The following is a 14576-nucleotide window of genomic DNA, read 5'->3' on the forward strand; positions in this document are numbered from 1 at the left end:
GAGGAGAGAGACGTTACCGTGCAGCCACGTCCCGTAGCTGTCTTGCTCGGCCGCTACTGTGCTTTATTCCTGTGGATGTCCTTATTCCTCTTGAGCTCTTTGCTTTGGAGACTTGGCCGCTTCATTTCTGTAGCGTTGTTTGGATGTTTTACTGCAGTTTTTCGTTTTCTCTTGTTGCAAATTCCGTTGGCATTACAGTCGCCCTGCGAGATTTAAGGTTGATTGAAGTAAAGGATGCATGAAAAAGCACGAGGCAGTTCTGTAGAGATAAGTCCCCTAAAACACGTGCCGGTTGTCCTGCTGCCCCTACAGTGTAATCCTCACTGTCCAAGGGATACCTGTTCACATGTTCCTTCCTGAAGATAGCCTTTAACAGAGTTAGTTGAGATGATAGCTTTGTCTCATTAGTTGCTAAAGGGTTTTTTGCTCTCTACGGATATTTTCCTGTAGGTGAAGCCTCCAAGCTCAGAAGCTCTTGGCTGGCAGGCAGCAGGGAAAGAACGAATCTCCCAGGTTTCTAGAGGAGAATTCTGCTCTGAGTGTTCATGTTTTCAGTGTGTTTGTGCTGACTTGGTACAGATTTTGTAATGCAGATAGAGATTTTACTTGACTTGTTTTTGAGATTTATTTTATTGCACTTTTGGTTAAGATTAAGTAGAGCATGCTCTGTTTGAACAGTTTCCATGATTTGAAAGCACAGTTGGCTTGGAGATGAGACTTTGTTAAACCAACAGAAACTTGCACTTGAAGTGCTTTGGCATGCTAAAGAAAAATCAAACTTGTTTAAATGGCCTTGATGTTGAATTATAATTAAATGGAAAAGTACAACTGCCATGCAGTCTTTATGGCTTTCAGAAAAGTTAATTTCTCCCTGTAGAAAGCAATGTTTACTGCTTTTTCTAGAATTGTGGCATTCAGTTATGCGAAGGTCTAAAAATAGACCTTGGAAAGGATGTATTCAACTGTACAAACAAAGACTCGCGCAGCCAATGCAGGTAATGAGGCTACAAAATGGAAAAAACATGCAGGATTGAAGACAGTAGAAAAACATTCACAAAAAGGGCACAGGCACCAGACGTAGGACTTTACGTAGCTGGCTGCGGTAGTCTGCGTGGTTGCCTAGATCCAGCCAATTGTTAAATGTCCTCTCAGTTTTCAGGTCCGGTTGCCACACGCCGGTTCAATGGCTGCAATAATTAGCACATCTGCAAACGTTAAAACTATGTCTAACAGTGCCCATGTTAGACTAACTCATTTTTCCTCATGTTGTTTGTGTTTTCCATCCTTCTTCCGTCGTTGTAGTGAAATGTTTTTCCGCTGTCACAAGAGCGGCTGAATTGAAAGTAGTCGTCTTTCATTCACTTTTTCAAAATCCATAATTAACATGTTAGGAGATGTGACAAGGTTGCTCAGTCTAGTCAAACAGCATCCACAAAGCCACTTTCACTGCCCTGTTTATGGAATATCACTGTTCCCCTTCCTGTTTGCACAGTCTCTGAGTACATTTCTTCGGTTGATCCGTGGCCATTGAGATTGTTCTAAATAAAATTAAACAAAGCAGCAGAAGTGCAGCGAAACTGCAGGCATCTAAAATGTTGCTGCCATACGGCTGAAGGTTGAAGCTCAGGTTAAAAGAAAGTCTTGTAAAGTCGTGGGCTCTATCTCTGAAGCAATCTTCCCCATGTTTGAAAAAGATGTGTGCGCTTTAAAACTGATTATAGTCTCTTGTGGAAGAATTTAGACGTTGGTTATTTAGGCTGTACAGCTGGTGACAAAATGACTACAGAGCTAGTTTATTAAAACCTTTAACCCTGAAATTTTTTTTTCAGCTTGACAGCTGCAACTTGATGCAACAGTAGTTTTTCCTGGGTGATTAATATACGGGTGATCTGGCTGGTGTCAAAAGAGTAGGGCAAAGCTGGTGCGCTCTGAAACTTTACTCTGAGATCTAGAGAGCCCCTTGGGTGGTGGGGAGTGGAGATACCCAGCGTGAATGTGAATTAACGCACTTACGTGACTAGAATGACTTGCGTTGTACTTTTTTTGCTACAAGAGGTCTCTATTGTTTGTCCAATGCCGCACATACAGACCAAAGTAGCGCTATTTTGCATGATGCAACTTAAAAATGTCTTACTATGAAGCCCTACGTGTAAATCCTAGTGGACCAATAACACCGTAAAAGTTCCTGTAATAATCTTGATTTTCCTGGACCCAGAGGGGCTTGCTTGTGAACGAGGACTGCTGTTCCTGTAAAGTGTTGTTTTAATGGTGCTAGTGAGTGGGAGAACTTACTCCTCAACATCTGAACTTGAGTTTCAGCCCCTTTACAGTGCGCTTGCTTTCTGAATTTTCTCGTGAAGCCAATTTTAACTGGGTGAGACAAACTCAGCAGAAATTACTTTAAATACTATCTTGCTTATTAAACTGTATTTCAGGCAGTAGCTAGAATAGATATCTATATCCCATACGCTTTGAAGTTCAATGCCAGCTTTTACTAATCTGTGTATGGATCATTTTTCTAAGGCTGTAATTTATTTGTTGGCCTTGACTCTGTGTATGCACTGCTCAGCAATAACAAAAACATCCCTGTATTATCAACAGTGTTTTCAGCACAAATCCAAAACAGCCCCGTAGTAGCTACTATGAAGAAAATTAACTCTATCCCAGCCAAAACCAGCACAAATACTTATGTTACCAGGTCAAAGAGAAAAGAGGTAAAACTGTCAGAAAATAAGTTCCATCCTCAGTAGGGACTCTTGTGAGTCTGATAGCTACGCCAGCCTGCTCCCTCCCTGCCACACCACCGGCAGTGTCAGTCCAAGGTGTTGCCTCCATTCAGAGAGAATTACAAAAATCATGGGAAGGCAAGGTAGAGATAAGCAGTTACCAAGTGTTGTTGATTGATATTTTCCTGTAGTAGTTTCTTCTTCCTCGATTTTGTCCGAGGTCAAAACCGTAAGTGCCTGAATGAGCTACTTTTATGGCATCTTCAAGCAGTCAGGCTTTGAGCCCACAAGAAGGCTCTTTGCAGGAAGATTTGAAATACCATCTGTTGGCTTGTCAAGCACGGGATTTGAACAGCCCTAAATTCTGTTTTTTCAGGAAACTCTGTCAGCCACAGAACAGCAGCAGTTTTCAAGGAGAAGCGCCTTCCTTGAGTCCACCAAAAGACAATGTGAACTCCAGCTCTCCTCCTCAGGTAGGTGATCCCTCTCCAAGGGTGTTGGGTCGGGTTAGCGCAGAGCCAGCAGTTGGCTCCCTCTGCTCTTGATGGAGGCAGTTGCTGGACGTAGGTCCAGACTGAGCTGTTCAGCCTGTCTGCACGCTGTAATCACCTGCTGCTGGGAGGTTCTTAGGTCAATAGGTTGTTGGGGTTTTTTTCCTGTTTTATTAAGTTAGAGTCTAATTCTGGGTTTCCTTAGCATCTGTTTCTCCTCTGAATGTGGTTCAGTGACAGCCGATGGGGAGGATCTCTGACAGTGTGTCTTAAGTTTAGTTTTAAGGGCTATATTTTTTTTCTCAGTGCCTACATCCCTCTTGGAGTTCCTGGGAGAATGAGCTTGTGTTTTACTCATTACTAATAATTGACTGGAACGAAGCAGTAATAAGTAGCTCCCAAACATGGCTGAGTTATTAAAAACCTTGACCTTTTGCAACCTAATTGCTGTGACAGATCAGGGGCAGGTTGGTCTGCTCTTTGGTTTGTTGAGATGCCGGTGCACGGAGCTGTGAAAAGCACGTTTTAGCTGTTTTTCCATGATACTGAACTGCGAAGGAGCTGCATTTGCTTTTGTGTTAAGCAGTGTCTGTCCCCATTCTTCTTAGTATCTCTCAGTGCAGGCGTTTCTTGCTAGCATTGTGAAATGCCGGCTTCCTTTCTCTGCTGTGGGTCAGCCCAGACAAGTTGAGTATTTATTCTCCTCCTGCCAATGGAATGTGTAATGCCTACTTGTCTGGACAGACGCACCGAGGATTAGTGGCAAAGAATATTAGCAGGTAAAGAAATTATGTGCTTTCTGGCAGTGAGATGGAGGCAATTCTCTACTGAGAACAAGAACTGTGCAACTTGTTTGCCAGGTAGCTAATTCCAAATCCTCTCCTGCTCTGCCGTGGGCATGTTCCTGGTGAATAGAGAATGATCCCCTTCGAGTTAGCTTGGAAAGACACAATGCTGTTAGGAGGCTGGTCTTGTGTTTTTCTTAAGCTGATTCTGAAAAAAAAGTAGGCTGAAAAATCATCTCGCTTCCGGCTGTACATACTTTGGAAGATGCAAAGGTCTGCAGGGGATGTTTCTGGTCTCTTGAGATGACCCAGTCGAAACTTTGGGTGGTTGGTTGGTTTGGATCTAGAAAAGGCTAGTGCAACAGGGCCAACCAAACACGGAATATAAACATTTCCAGCAGTGCTTCTAACCTGGCTGCTGTCAGGCAGCAAACCACAGGCACCTTTTTCTTGTAAGCCACCATTTTTTTGATACACTATAGCTGCAGTTTCTATTTAGGGAAGGGATGCCTGCTAATGGTTGCTGTCCCAGTATAGGGATGGGATTCGGTAGTCTGGAATGCAAGGTATTTTGGGAAAGTTCAGTTGTGGGATGAAAGCAAAGAAGAAGGTTGGTCTGGCAATTCTAAGGAAGCATGGCAGAGCAGGTGTCGCGTGCCTATACCACCTCATAACCAAAGAGGTGAAGCTGGTATTTGTTGGCTTTAGAGAAAGGTGAGTAAAAGATGGCAGCGTTCGCAGATCTGTCGCCTGTTCTGAGACCTGCAGGTGACTGGCTGCTCGCTCCTTCTGGGAGATGGACACTGCTTGTGTTCTACCGGGAAGGCAGTCGGTGATGTTGCAGAGCCGGTTCGACGTGCTGTCCTTGCCCCTTGAGCTCTGCTGCACAACGAGTAGCTCCTCTTCGTAATTACCTTGATAGGTGGAAAGGAGGATTCCTGCCACAGAGCGCTGTCCTGGGGACCCCTGGAGTTAGCAAAGAGAAATAATAACTGGGGGGAAAAGGAGCGAATCGGTGGCTCCCTGGCAAAGCAGCTGTGCATCCAGCTGCACCTCTGTATTTGCAAATTTCCATTTGCAAACACATCGCAGTCCTGCCTGAGACATAAAGAAAACAATAAGATATCCAAAAGAAATAACCAGAACTATCGCTTGTTTTCCTCTGGGCACTAAATAATCTTTCCTCAGAGTTTTTGCAGCCCTGTGCTGCCAGGCAGGCACACACCGCTGCCCTCATGGCTGGCCAAGGTAATTTTGGCTGTCTCAGGCTGGACTGAGCCTGACAGCCATAGTTCTGGCTCGGCATTGAGCTCTTTTTTTTTTTTTTCTTCTTTTTTTTCTGCTGACTGACAGATGGGTTCTTCCATGGTGCAGTTTCTCTGGGCTAACGCACAGTCTGTAGGCAACTGCGTACTGGGAGGTATGGGTACCCAGAGCGTCTCCGAGCCCAGCCTGGGACTGTCCAGGCCTGGCTGATGGAGACAGTTGGGAACCACTTCTCTCTCTAGACTTCTTATTTAAAAAGGGGATATTAGGTCATGTTGGCCCATGTGATGTGGCTTTTAAAACTGCTACAAATGTTCTCTTTTTGCCTTAAATTCTGAGAACTTAACAGTTGACGCTTTCTCGCCTTTTGCGGGAAATGCCTCCTTCTTGAGAAGAGGAAGGAGTAATATTGCAAGGGTAAAGTTGTTGACCACAGAGTTGGTAAAATCAGTTGGGAATAAAATGCAGAACTTGTGAATCCCTCCCTTCTCCAGAAGTCTGAGCATATCTTGCCTTCACAGGGACTTTGAGGTGCTCTAAATGTCATGCCACGACCAGAAGAGAGGACATGTTTTTGTGGTTGTTTCCGTTCTTTGTGAAGTGGCTGGGTCAGGGGGAGGATGAAGGACAGGATTTTACTTCTGAAGGGCTAGATTTGAATTAAGATGCAACAAGAGCAGGCTGGGTTGCGTGGCTTGAGTAGGAATAGTGCACGAGATCGGTAATTGCTGATGTGATGGTGGGTTTCTATAAGCTCTCTCACTGAGCTGTGGGCTCCAGCGTGGCTGTTGGATTGTTGGGAAGCAGCTTGGGATGGATCAGCTTCTATAGGACCTGGCAGTCCTGGAGCCTGTGTCCAGGACTGGTCTGGAGCAGGGACACTTGCTGGCAGCTCTCTTCGATAGCAGGGCTCTTTTTATGGGGATAATCCCTTGTCCTCTGGTACTGCACCACCACCTAGTGGTAACAGCATCCAAAATTATGGCCTCAACACTTGGAAGATTTTTTTAAAATTTTTTTTTTTATTTCCTTTTTCCTCCCCAGAAACGATCCCAGCCTCTGGAGTTCATCGATCCCCTGGCCAACAAAAAGCCCAGGATCTCGCATTTGGCTCACAGAACTCAGCCTACTTTCAACGGGAAACTGAATTCCTCCAACGGGAAGGATGCCCCTACCCCTACCCCTGCCCCTGCCCTGCCGCCGGCTCTCCCGGAGTCGGTGAGCTCCAGCTCCAGCCTCCCAGTGCTGGAGCTGCCGAGGCCTCACGATCCCCTTTCGGATGTCAGCAATGACCTGACTCACAACGGCAGAGACTGTGAGAACCCGGAGACAGCTGACAGACTGATTCATCCTTTGTCGACAGACTGTCCCCAAACGAGCAAGCACAATTGCAGCTCGTATGTAAAAACCAAGAAAAAATCCAAAAAGCACAAAGACAAGGAAAAGGAGAGAAAGGAGAAGAAAAATGAAGAGAAATGCAAAGAGGAGAAGCAGGACTGTGAAGTAATAAAAAATGCTGACTTAGTTAGTGTTCCCCAGGAGCAGGTCACAGGTATGTACGGTCCGAGAGGTCCTCCTGTACGGCTTGTCCTAAGATAATCTTGGTATCGGCCGTGTATAATTTCTGCTCTAAAACTATTTGAGGAAGGAGGTTGCGTGTCCACTCGCAGAGACTGTGTGGTTAACGAAATATCATCGCTGTCCCTACCTACAAATCAACAAATGGGCTTCCTCTCAAAAGAGGATATCAGGTTTTTCCTGTTCAACCTTTCATGCTGTTTGGAACTGCCTCAGACTGTGTCATGTTTCTCCTTGTTAAATTAAAAGCTGTATTAATATATGGGGATGAAAGGCAGGCTGTTGGAAAAAGCAGTGCTGCTTGATTACTTACAGCTCTTCTGCTCGTGTTTGGTATTGTGATGACTGTTGTATTGATTTTTAACTTGGTAATGAAAAGTTAGTCACAAAAGCTTTTAATATGGGATACAAAAGAAATGATAGATAAGTCTTGTGATAAATGCTGTTAGAGCAGCATACAGCCAGCTCTTTCAGACTGAAAGAGCTTGCTTGTTGTATCCCACTATCGCTCTGAATTTTTCTTCGAGGACTAACACAACCATGAACCCGTTGAGATGTGATGAAGACGTTTTCCACCAAACCAGTATATTTCTAAGTCAGTTCTACGTACCCTTAGAAGCTAGAGCAGAGAACGCGTGTTGGCTAATGCGATCCGTTCCCTTGCCAGTGCCTGCAGCTCTCCTGTTTTCTGCTGTTTCATTAGGCTTTCTTACCGCTCCCCGGAGCGGTGGGACTTCCCCTGCAGCCTGTAGGAATATTGCAGTCCCGATCTGTTGTTAAACTTCTTGCATCCATCTTGTTTTCTTCTGCCCCGTTACTACTTTCTGATGCTGAGTTCCTCTTCATGCTTGGTGCATGAAAATCATCCGGTTTTGGCTCAAAAAGGACAGTAACTGGAAACGGAAACTAATTTGTCAAATTCCTGGAGAAGGAGAGCTTCACAGGGCCTTGGGGTTAATGTGATTATTAGCTTTCACCTTCCCCCCATGGTCTTTGTATCGCCTACAAAATGCATTTTGATTGCTCACCAGTGATTTTTTTTTTTTATGACAGTCCATAGTTCTGATCATTGTGTGGCACTGCAGAACCACACTCTTCAGGTATTTCTTCTGCTTTGATCTTTCTTTTGTAGTTTTTTCTGTGAAAGTTGTTTTTCTTTCCCATGTACCTTGTGTTTTGAATGGGAGCAGGTAGATGTATACACACACATTCTCTCTCTCGGTGTATATTATTGTCAGTATACCAAAATACCCTGAATTCTTTCTTCATGAAGTTGCTGACCCTTTATCGCCTTGTCTGCTTTGCTTTAAAAACAGTTTAATGAATGGCTCTTTGTTAATTAGTAGGAGTCGGGTTTTGTTCCTGCTGCACCACTGATGTATGCGAGGTAACGAAGCCGAGCTGGACTTGGGAGTAATCATAAACAGGATGTGGTCAGTGGCTGCTTGGATCTTGTACAGCCAGCTCGCATCTGAATTGGGATCTTTTCCTTCTTGCCTTACTTCATGCGGATAGCACGGGCCTAATCCTGCTCCTTTTGTCTGCAGCAAATGGCTGACAGCCTTTCCCAAGACCCCCTTGGGCCAGGCGCTGCAAGGAAGCAGGAGTTTCTCCTGGGAGGTTTGTTCAAGAGGCGGTGGAGGGACCCTGGGGGTCCTTTCAGCAGTCAGTAGGTGGCACTCACAGGCAAAATAAATCTCCTTTTCTCCCTTGCTCCTCCACGATCTTCCTTACCCGCGTTCTGCATCTTTCACGCTGGTGGTCAGGTAAGGACGAAAGCAGAATTGTCTGCAAACGTCTGCAGTCGGAACTGGCGACTGGGGTGTTTATAGTCACGCTGGTTTTTCTGCCATTCTTCCATTCTGCTCAAGGAAAGCCTTTCCGTGGAACAGAGAAGAGTTGATTTTGAAGAAGTTATAATTAGGTTATTGCTTTTACATGCCTATTTGTATTACTTGGGCATTTTGTGCTCCCTGCAGTTTATCTGGGGTAATAATTGTAAAGTAGTAGTGTAGGGATGGGTGAGGCTTGGGGCTTACACGTACCTTTCCTGCGCGTCTGGGGAAACTGCACGCTCAAGATAAGGCTTGCTCTGAGTAACAGACTTGGAAAGAAGAGGGAAGAAGAAATACACTTCTGCAAAGCAGTTGAGTTAAATCCTTTGCAGCCTTTTCCACTTGCCTCTTTGCTGCCTTCTCATGGATGCAGTTCTGATTAGGACCTTCAGTATAATGCAGTTTGTGAGAAATATCTCTTTTGAAACCTGTATGCAACTGCCTCCTTCCTCCAAACTAATAATGCAGCGTCTGGTTTATGATGAGGATGGCCTCTGGTTTAGGCTCACATTCAGAATCCTGTTCCTCCTGAGGTCTTTGGTCCCTTCACTAAAACTCCTAAACATCCTCAGCTGAGCCTTGCTTGATTCATGTTTCTTCAACTTCATAGAGCAGAGAGCACTTCAATTTGTCTACAGGGCAGTAGGGCTATGTCAGGAAAAAGCTGCATGCCTTATAAACCTCTCTGTTGTACCTGATAGGAGTCTGGAGTAGTAATAGGAATCTGAACCTGGAATATTAAGAGTAGGAATCTGTGTAGTGTATAATCGGGAGAACAGAATGTGCACCTTGCTTAGCGCTCTGTACTGCTCATCTGGACTTCTAAATTTGTCTTTTACTTTAGCAGTGGTGATACTGGTGTTATCCCACCCTGCAGACCGCGTTTATAAACCAATTAAATTAAGGTTTTTTGCTGCTCAGTGCATTGGCTAATGTTGATAATGTTTTGCTGACAGACGAATATTAGAGAAGCCTTGAAGTTTCAGCCACCTTATTGTGGATCTTCTGTCTTGGTCAGTTCACAGCAAAACAGAAATCCTTTAGAATTCAGTAAACTGCAGATAAGTTTATGAATTTGAAGTTTAATTGTATAGAGATTTAAAGTTTAAGAATGTCTGTAAACAAGTTTTTATTTTTTCAGGTTTAAATGGAACATGCAATAATTCTAGTGTACCAACATCAACTTCAGAAATGCCAGATTATTTATTGTAAGTATATTTATCACTTGCTTCATCACTTTGGGATCATGTTTCAAGCTAAAAATCACAATGTACTGCGGATTTTTGTTGGACTTTATTGTTACTCAATATAACCTTGTAAGGTGGGTTTAAAAAAAAAAAGGAAAGAGTAAAACAACTTTGCAGATAGTTCCTGAGACTAAACTAAGATCTGTTTTTTTTACCTTCGTGTGGAGTTCAAGGTTATCTTCTTATAAACCAATTCTTAAAGTACTCCAAGAGACATTGCATACCTCGAAGGGGTGTGAAAGGATTAAACATCTCCATGTTACAGTTGGAAGCTTTGAGAGGAAATGATCTGCTTTAATGTTATGGAAGACAGGGCAAGAAAGGATTTTGAGAGGTTAGCTAATTCTCCCCCTGTTCAGAGCCAAGATCATCTACATAAACTAGTGAAATATTCTTCATGGAGAGGTTATAACCTGTGGGTTAGGATGTGAGTTGTTTCACCTCTTGACTTTTTAATCAGATCCCCTTGAGGTTAATTAAACAATATACTTGTCTGCTGAAGCACAAAAATCGCTGTGCATAAAGCCAAAAATCTGCATAAAACCAAACCTGTTAGAAACAAAGCCCTGCGATAGCGAAGAAGCGTAGCTGTGGGTGATATTCCCTGTGCAGCCCTCAGCCTGGATTTGTAATGCCGTCGGATCTGTTTGGCTGTGCTGTGATCACTCAGAGGGAAGAGGTGGAGGAGGAGGCGGCATCCGCTCTTGGCTCTGCAGGAGCAGTCAGTGGGGTTGACTGGAGGATATACAGGGCTCTTGTATGGTTGCAAAACAGTAGTTTGGGCTGTACGAACCATACAAACAACCGCTTCGAGTTGACATTTCTAGTACCATTCCGAAGAATGCGGAGGGCTGGGGTTTTTTTTTTTCTTGCAACAGATGTGCTGATCCCCCCTATAGAGGGATACTACAGCTCTTCAGTCCATCTCCAAAGAAACAGTGTAAGGTTTTATGAACTTCCGTAAGGTCTGTTGTCTCACCTTTTAGTACAATCTGATGGTTTTGATGGTCAGCTCCTTCAATTATAAGAGCTGTCACTGCTGTTTTGATCGTGGAGACATACATCTCATACTGGTGAGGACAGCTTCCTTATCTCATAGTAGAGTATCCCGTGTAGACACTTATTTATACCAACCCCTAGCAAGGAGTCAGTTCCTGAAGGCCCATTTAGGTTAATGGAGTGAAAGTTTTCCCTTAATTTGATACCTAAGTTAGCTTACACGTGTTCATGCAGTGAGCTGGTGCTGCTGCAGACACAGTAAGGTGGCAAATTAGAGTCCTCAACTACAAAAAGATGAGTTTTACCATCAGAGAGGACTGGCTGCTGCGCTTTCTGCAAAATGTCAGGTTTAATGGGTTTTTGTTGAGCTGAATAACTTTCAAAGGGCCTCAAAGGCGCATCTGTTAAATATGAGCTCTTGTGTTCAATTCACGTTTGGTATCTTCAGAAGGTGGTGGAAATATAGTCAGTCTATTCAACGTGGTTTCTTGTCATGCGCTTGCCACATAATCGTACTGTGAGCATTTTGCAACGATAGCTGAATGCTTTTTGTGTTCCTTTAAAGACTCTTAACACTGGAAGCATCGTATTCCTGCTGTTCCAAGGTCTGGCACAGATGCAGAACTCCATGTTCTGCGGGACAGCAGGAGTTAGAAAAGCTGTAGCAGTGCTATCTGAATGTCCTCCTACAGCCTCAGCTGCTCCCAGGCTTTGCTGTACCTGCATATTCCACCCTATCTGGCATAGATAGGAAATTTTGGGAGCAAACACTGTCTTGTTTTACGCAGAGGTCAAGGCAATAATCCTGGCAGTTACCTCTGTGCTGCTCTAATGGAAATCGTAAGAGACTGTATTTGTGTTAAAATGCAGTCACCTGGTAGACTTAGCAGCCTGGTTTCGGCAGTGAAGTATTCATGCTGTATGGAGAGAAGACTTACTAAACAGATTAACTGAATTATTCTCCCTCCAGAAAATATGCAGCCATTTCCTCTTCGGAGCAGCGTCAGAGTTACAAAAATGACTTCAATGCAGAATACAACGAGTACAGAGACTTGCACGCCCGGATAGAGAGGATAACTCGACGGTTTACGCAGTTAGACGCCAAGCTGAAGCAACTTTTGCAGGGCTCTGAAGAATATAAGGTAGAAACAGAAATATGTCTTTCAAAAAGCTATTTCTGCAAGTGGCAATGCTACGGCTCGGTTTAGTCACCCTGTATGTGGGGCTGTTTGGAATGCGTTGGTGTTTAAAACATACTTGCCCAGAGCCCCGAACTGGTGGATGCAGAACGTGCACGCAGCTGACAGCTTTGTAGACTGTTCTTAAAACAGCTCTGTGTTCTTTCGTTTTCAAGCTGGAGCACACATCATGGTACTTGTTGACAAGGAAAGGCCTCAGTGAGACAATTGGCGTCTTTAGCCAAAAACTGCTGGAAGCTATTAGTGTATTCCAGCCAGAAAACTCATATTTGCACATATGGTAGCGTATCGGGGCTGGAAGGGGAGTTAGTATGGGGTCATCTGTTTCTCTGGAATCTTTGATCTTAATAATGTAGCATTATTTGACTTGTCAGACTGATTTTAAAAGAGCTTTAACTATTCATTATCTTGAGAAAGTAAGTCTCATTGAATATAATAAACAGATTTTTACAGAGCACCTATTGTACTAAGCACTCTTGCCTCCCTCAAACATGCTTCCCCCCTCTTTGAGAAATTCAGTGATTCCCCACTGAATTATTTTTATATCTCGGGGAGAAATTAGTCTGAGCTGTGGGGGAAATGTCAGTTAGCCTGACAACCCAAGTGCCTGTTACAGGGAGCTGTTGTGGCTAGGGAATTGGGCCTGATCCTTCCAGTGCTTCTGGTGTCGGCACCAGTATAGGAAAGGAGTCAGTGAGGTGGGTTTTAGCCATCAGATCTCACAGGGGAAGTCATGGAGGGAGTAGATTTTGGTCAGTATTTGGAGGAAATCTGTACATTGAGCTATCAGCAAAATGCTTGCCTACTGCAGTAGGTTGCAGGACTGTTGGCTCTTTCAAAAATAATTGGCTATCTTTTCCTTTTTAGACCATCCATGATCAAATTTTACAGGAATATCGGAAAATTAAAAAGGTAAGTAAAAAGTCGGCCACCAAAATGCCTTTTGGGTGGTGCCCCTAGTGCGACTGAAAGAGATGGGTACTTGCCAAGTGAAAAACCCAGTCTCTGAAGCTTTCTAGCAGATCTTTGTTCAGTTCGAGCTTGTCCAAAAAGCAATCCCTTCCTGGATCAGAAAAGGGGTGTGGGGAGTTGAGGCTGCTCCTTGGATCAAATTAGTGCCTTTATCCTGTCAAGTGAAAGAAGAGTTTGTGTCTCAGATGCGCAAGCAGAGTGATAATGGGATCCCTCCAGGTCTTGGGGTCTGCTGGTGTGTTGGGGATGGTTTGAGCGCAGTCTCTAGTATGAATCACTTGGGTACATAGTCCCCTGCGGGGCTCAGTGGGGCTTTTTGGTGCGTGGGGCACGCAGAATACGTCTCTGTATGTATATGTAAAGCAACAGTTGTTGACTGGAGAGATTTATGGTTTTAGCTGGATGAGGTAGAAATGCTGAGGCAGGCTGGGGCATCCATACACCAGGGCTGGGGTTTGATTTTTTTTTTTTTTTTTTTCCTCCTTAAATCTACAAATATGGCCCTGAGCTCTGCTGTCCCTGAGGGACTGAGGAGCTTCTTGAAGAGATTCTCTCTGTGTTGCAAGTTCATCTTTTGTTTTAAAGCTCCCAGACTTGCACAATTCGGTGCTAACACAGGGCAAAGGGCAGGTGAGGCTTGCTGGAAGCTGAGGTGCATGGCCCAGCTGCTCTGAGTTAGGCTGAGCCTTGCTCAAGGTTGCACTCGTTTCCCTGTGCTGAGGCTCCTGGAGCTGGGTGTTGATGAAGAGGGATTTTGTTCTTTGCCCTCTTTGACCAGAGTGGGTCCATTCGAAATGGGTATCTACTCCTCCAGCTAGAACAGCTTCATTCCTTTGTCATATTTATGCTCTGAGGTCCGATAGCCTCGTCTGGGCTCAGCGTAGGCGTCACTGAGCTCTGAAGAATTGCTTTCCGTCACTGCATTTTCATTTTCCTTTCCAGACAAACCCCAATTACAGCCAAGAGAAGAACCGCTGCGAATACCTCCACAACAAACTGGCTCATATTAAAAAACTGATAGCAGAGTATGACCAACAGCAGTTTTAGCTGGCACTAATCTGGACTGGGTAGGGCAAAAAAAGTCACCTGGACGTTACGTTCCCTTTTATACAACTAGATTCCTTTCAGAGACGAGCATTAATTCCTCGTGGTTGAAGAACTTGGGGATTACTTAACGATGCCGAATCTGTCATGTCCACATCTGAGCCGTGCCGCAAGCCCAACGCCCGGCACGGTCCTCTCGAGTTTTAGCCTCTCTGAATGTCGGAATGTAACAAATGAAAATATCTGCTTATTTGAAGCCAGCGTTTGACACTTAAGGGAAAACTTGCCTAAAGTGAACGAAGCTCCCAAAGGTTGAGAATCAGTAGTTTTCATGGATTAAAGTTTGGCATGAAGTGTAATTACCCCTGGCCCAGGTCCACTGGGTTACAAATTGTCCTTCAAATGGTGAGGAACTGGAATGCTGCTAGGTTACC

At 44.3% G+C, this 14576-nt stretch overlaps 1 protein-coding gene across 1 annotated transcript in view; it reads left to right on the forward strand.

The window, feature by feature from the left end:
* The window catches only part of ELL (elongation factor for RNA polymerase II), a gene marked incomplete at both ends in the record, with an annotated part of 29836 nt that extends 15691 nt beyond the window's left edge, over positions 1–14145 (forward strand). Inside the window, 6 exons of the mRNA XM_082010915.1 lie at positions 3103–3199; positions 6313–6820; positions 9823–9889; positions 11898–12069; positions 12994–13038; positions 14041–14145. Of these exons, the coding sequence (XP_081867041.1) occupies positions 3103–3199; positions 6313–6820; positions 9823–9889; positions 11898–12069; positions 12994–13038; positions 14041–14145 (994 nt within the window). The remainder of the gene's footprint in view (positions 1–3102; positions 3200–6312; positions 6821–9822; positions 9890–11897; positions 12070–12993; positions 13039–14040) is intronic.
* Between the last annotated feature and the right edge of the window lie 431 nt (positions 14146–14576).

This window comes from Phaethon aethereus (assembly GCF_964289735.1).
Source record: "Phaethon aethereus genome assembly, chromosome: 26".
NCBI lineage: Eukaryota > Metazoa > Chordata > Aves > Phaethontiformes > Phaethontidae > Phaethon > Phaethon aethereus.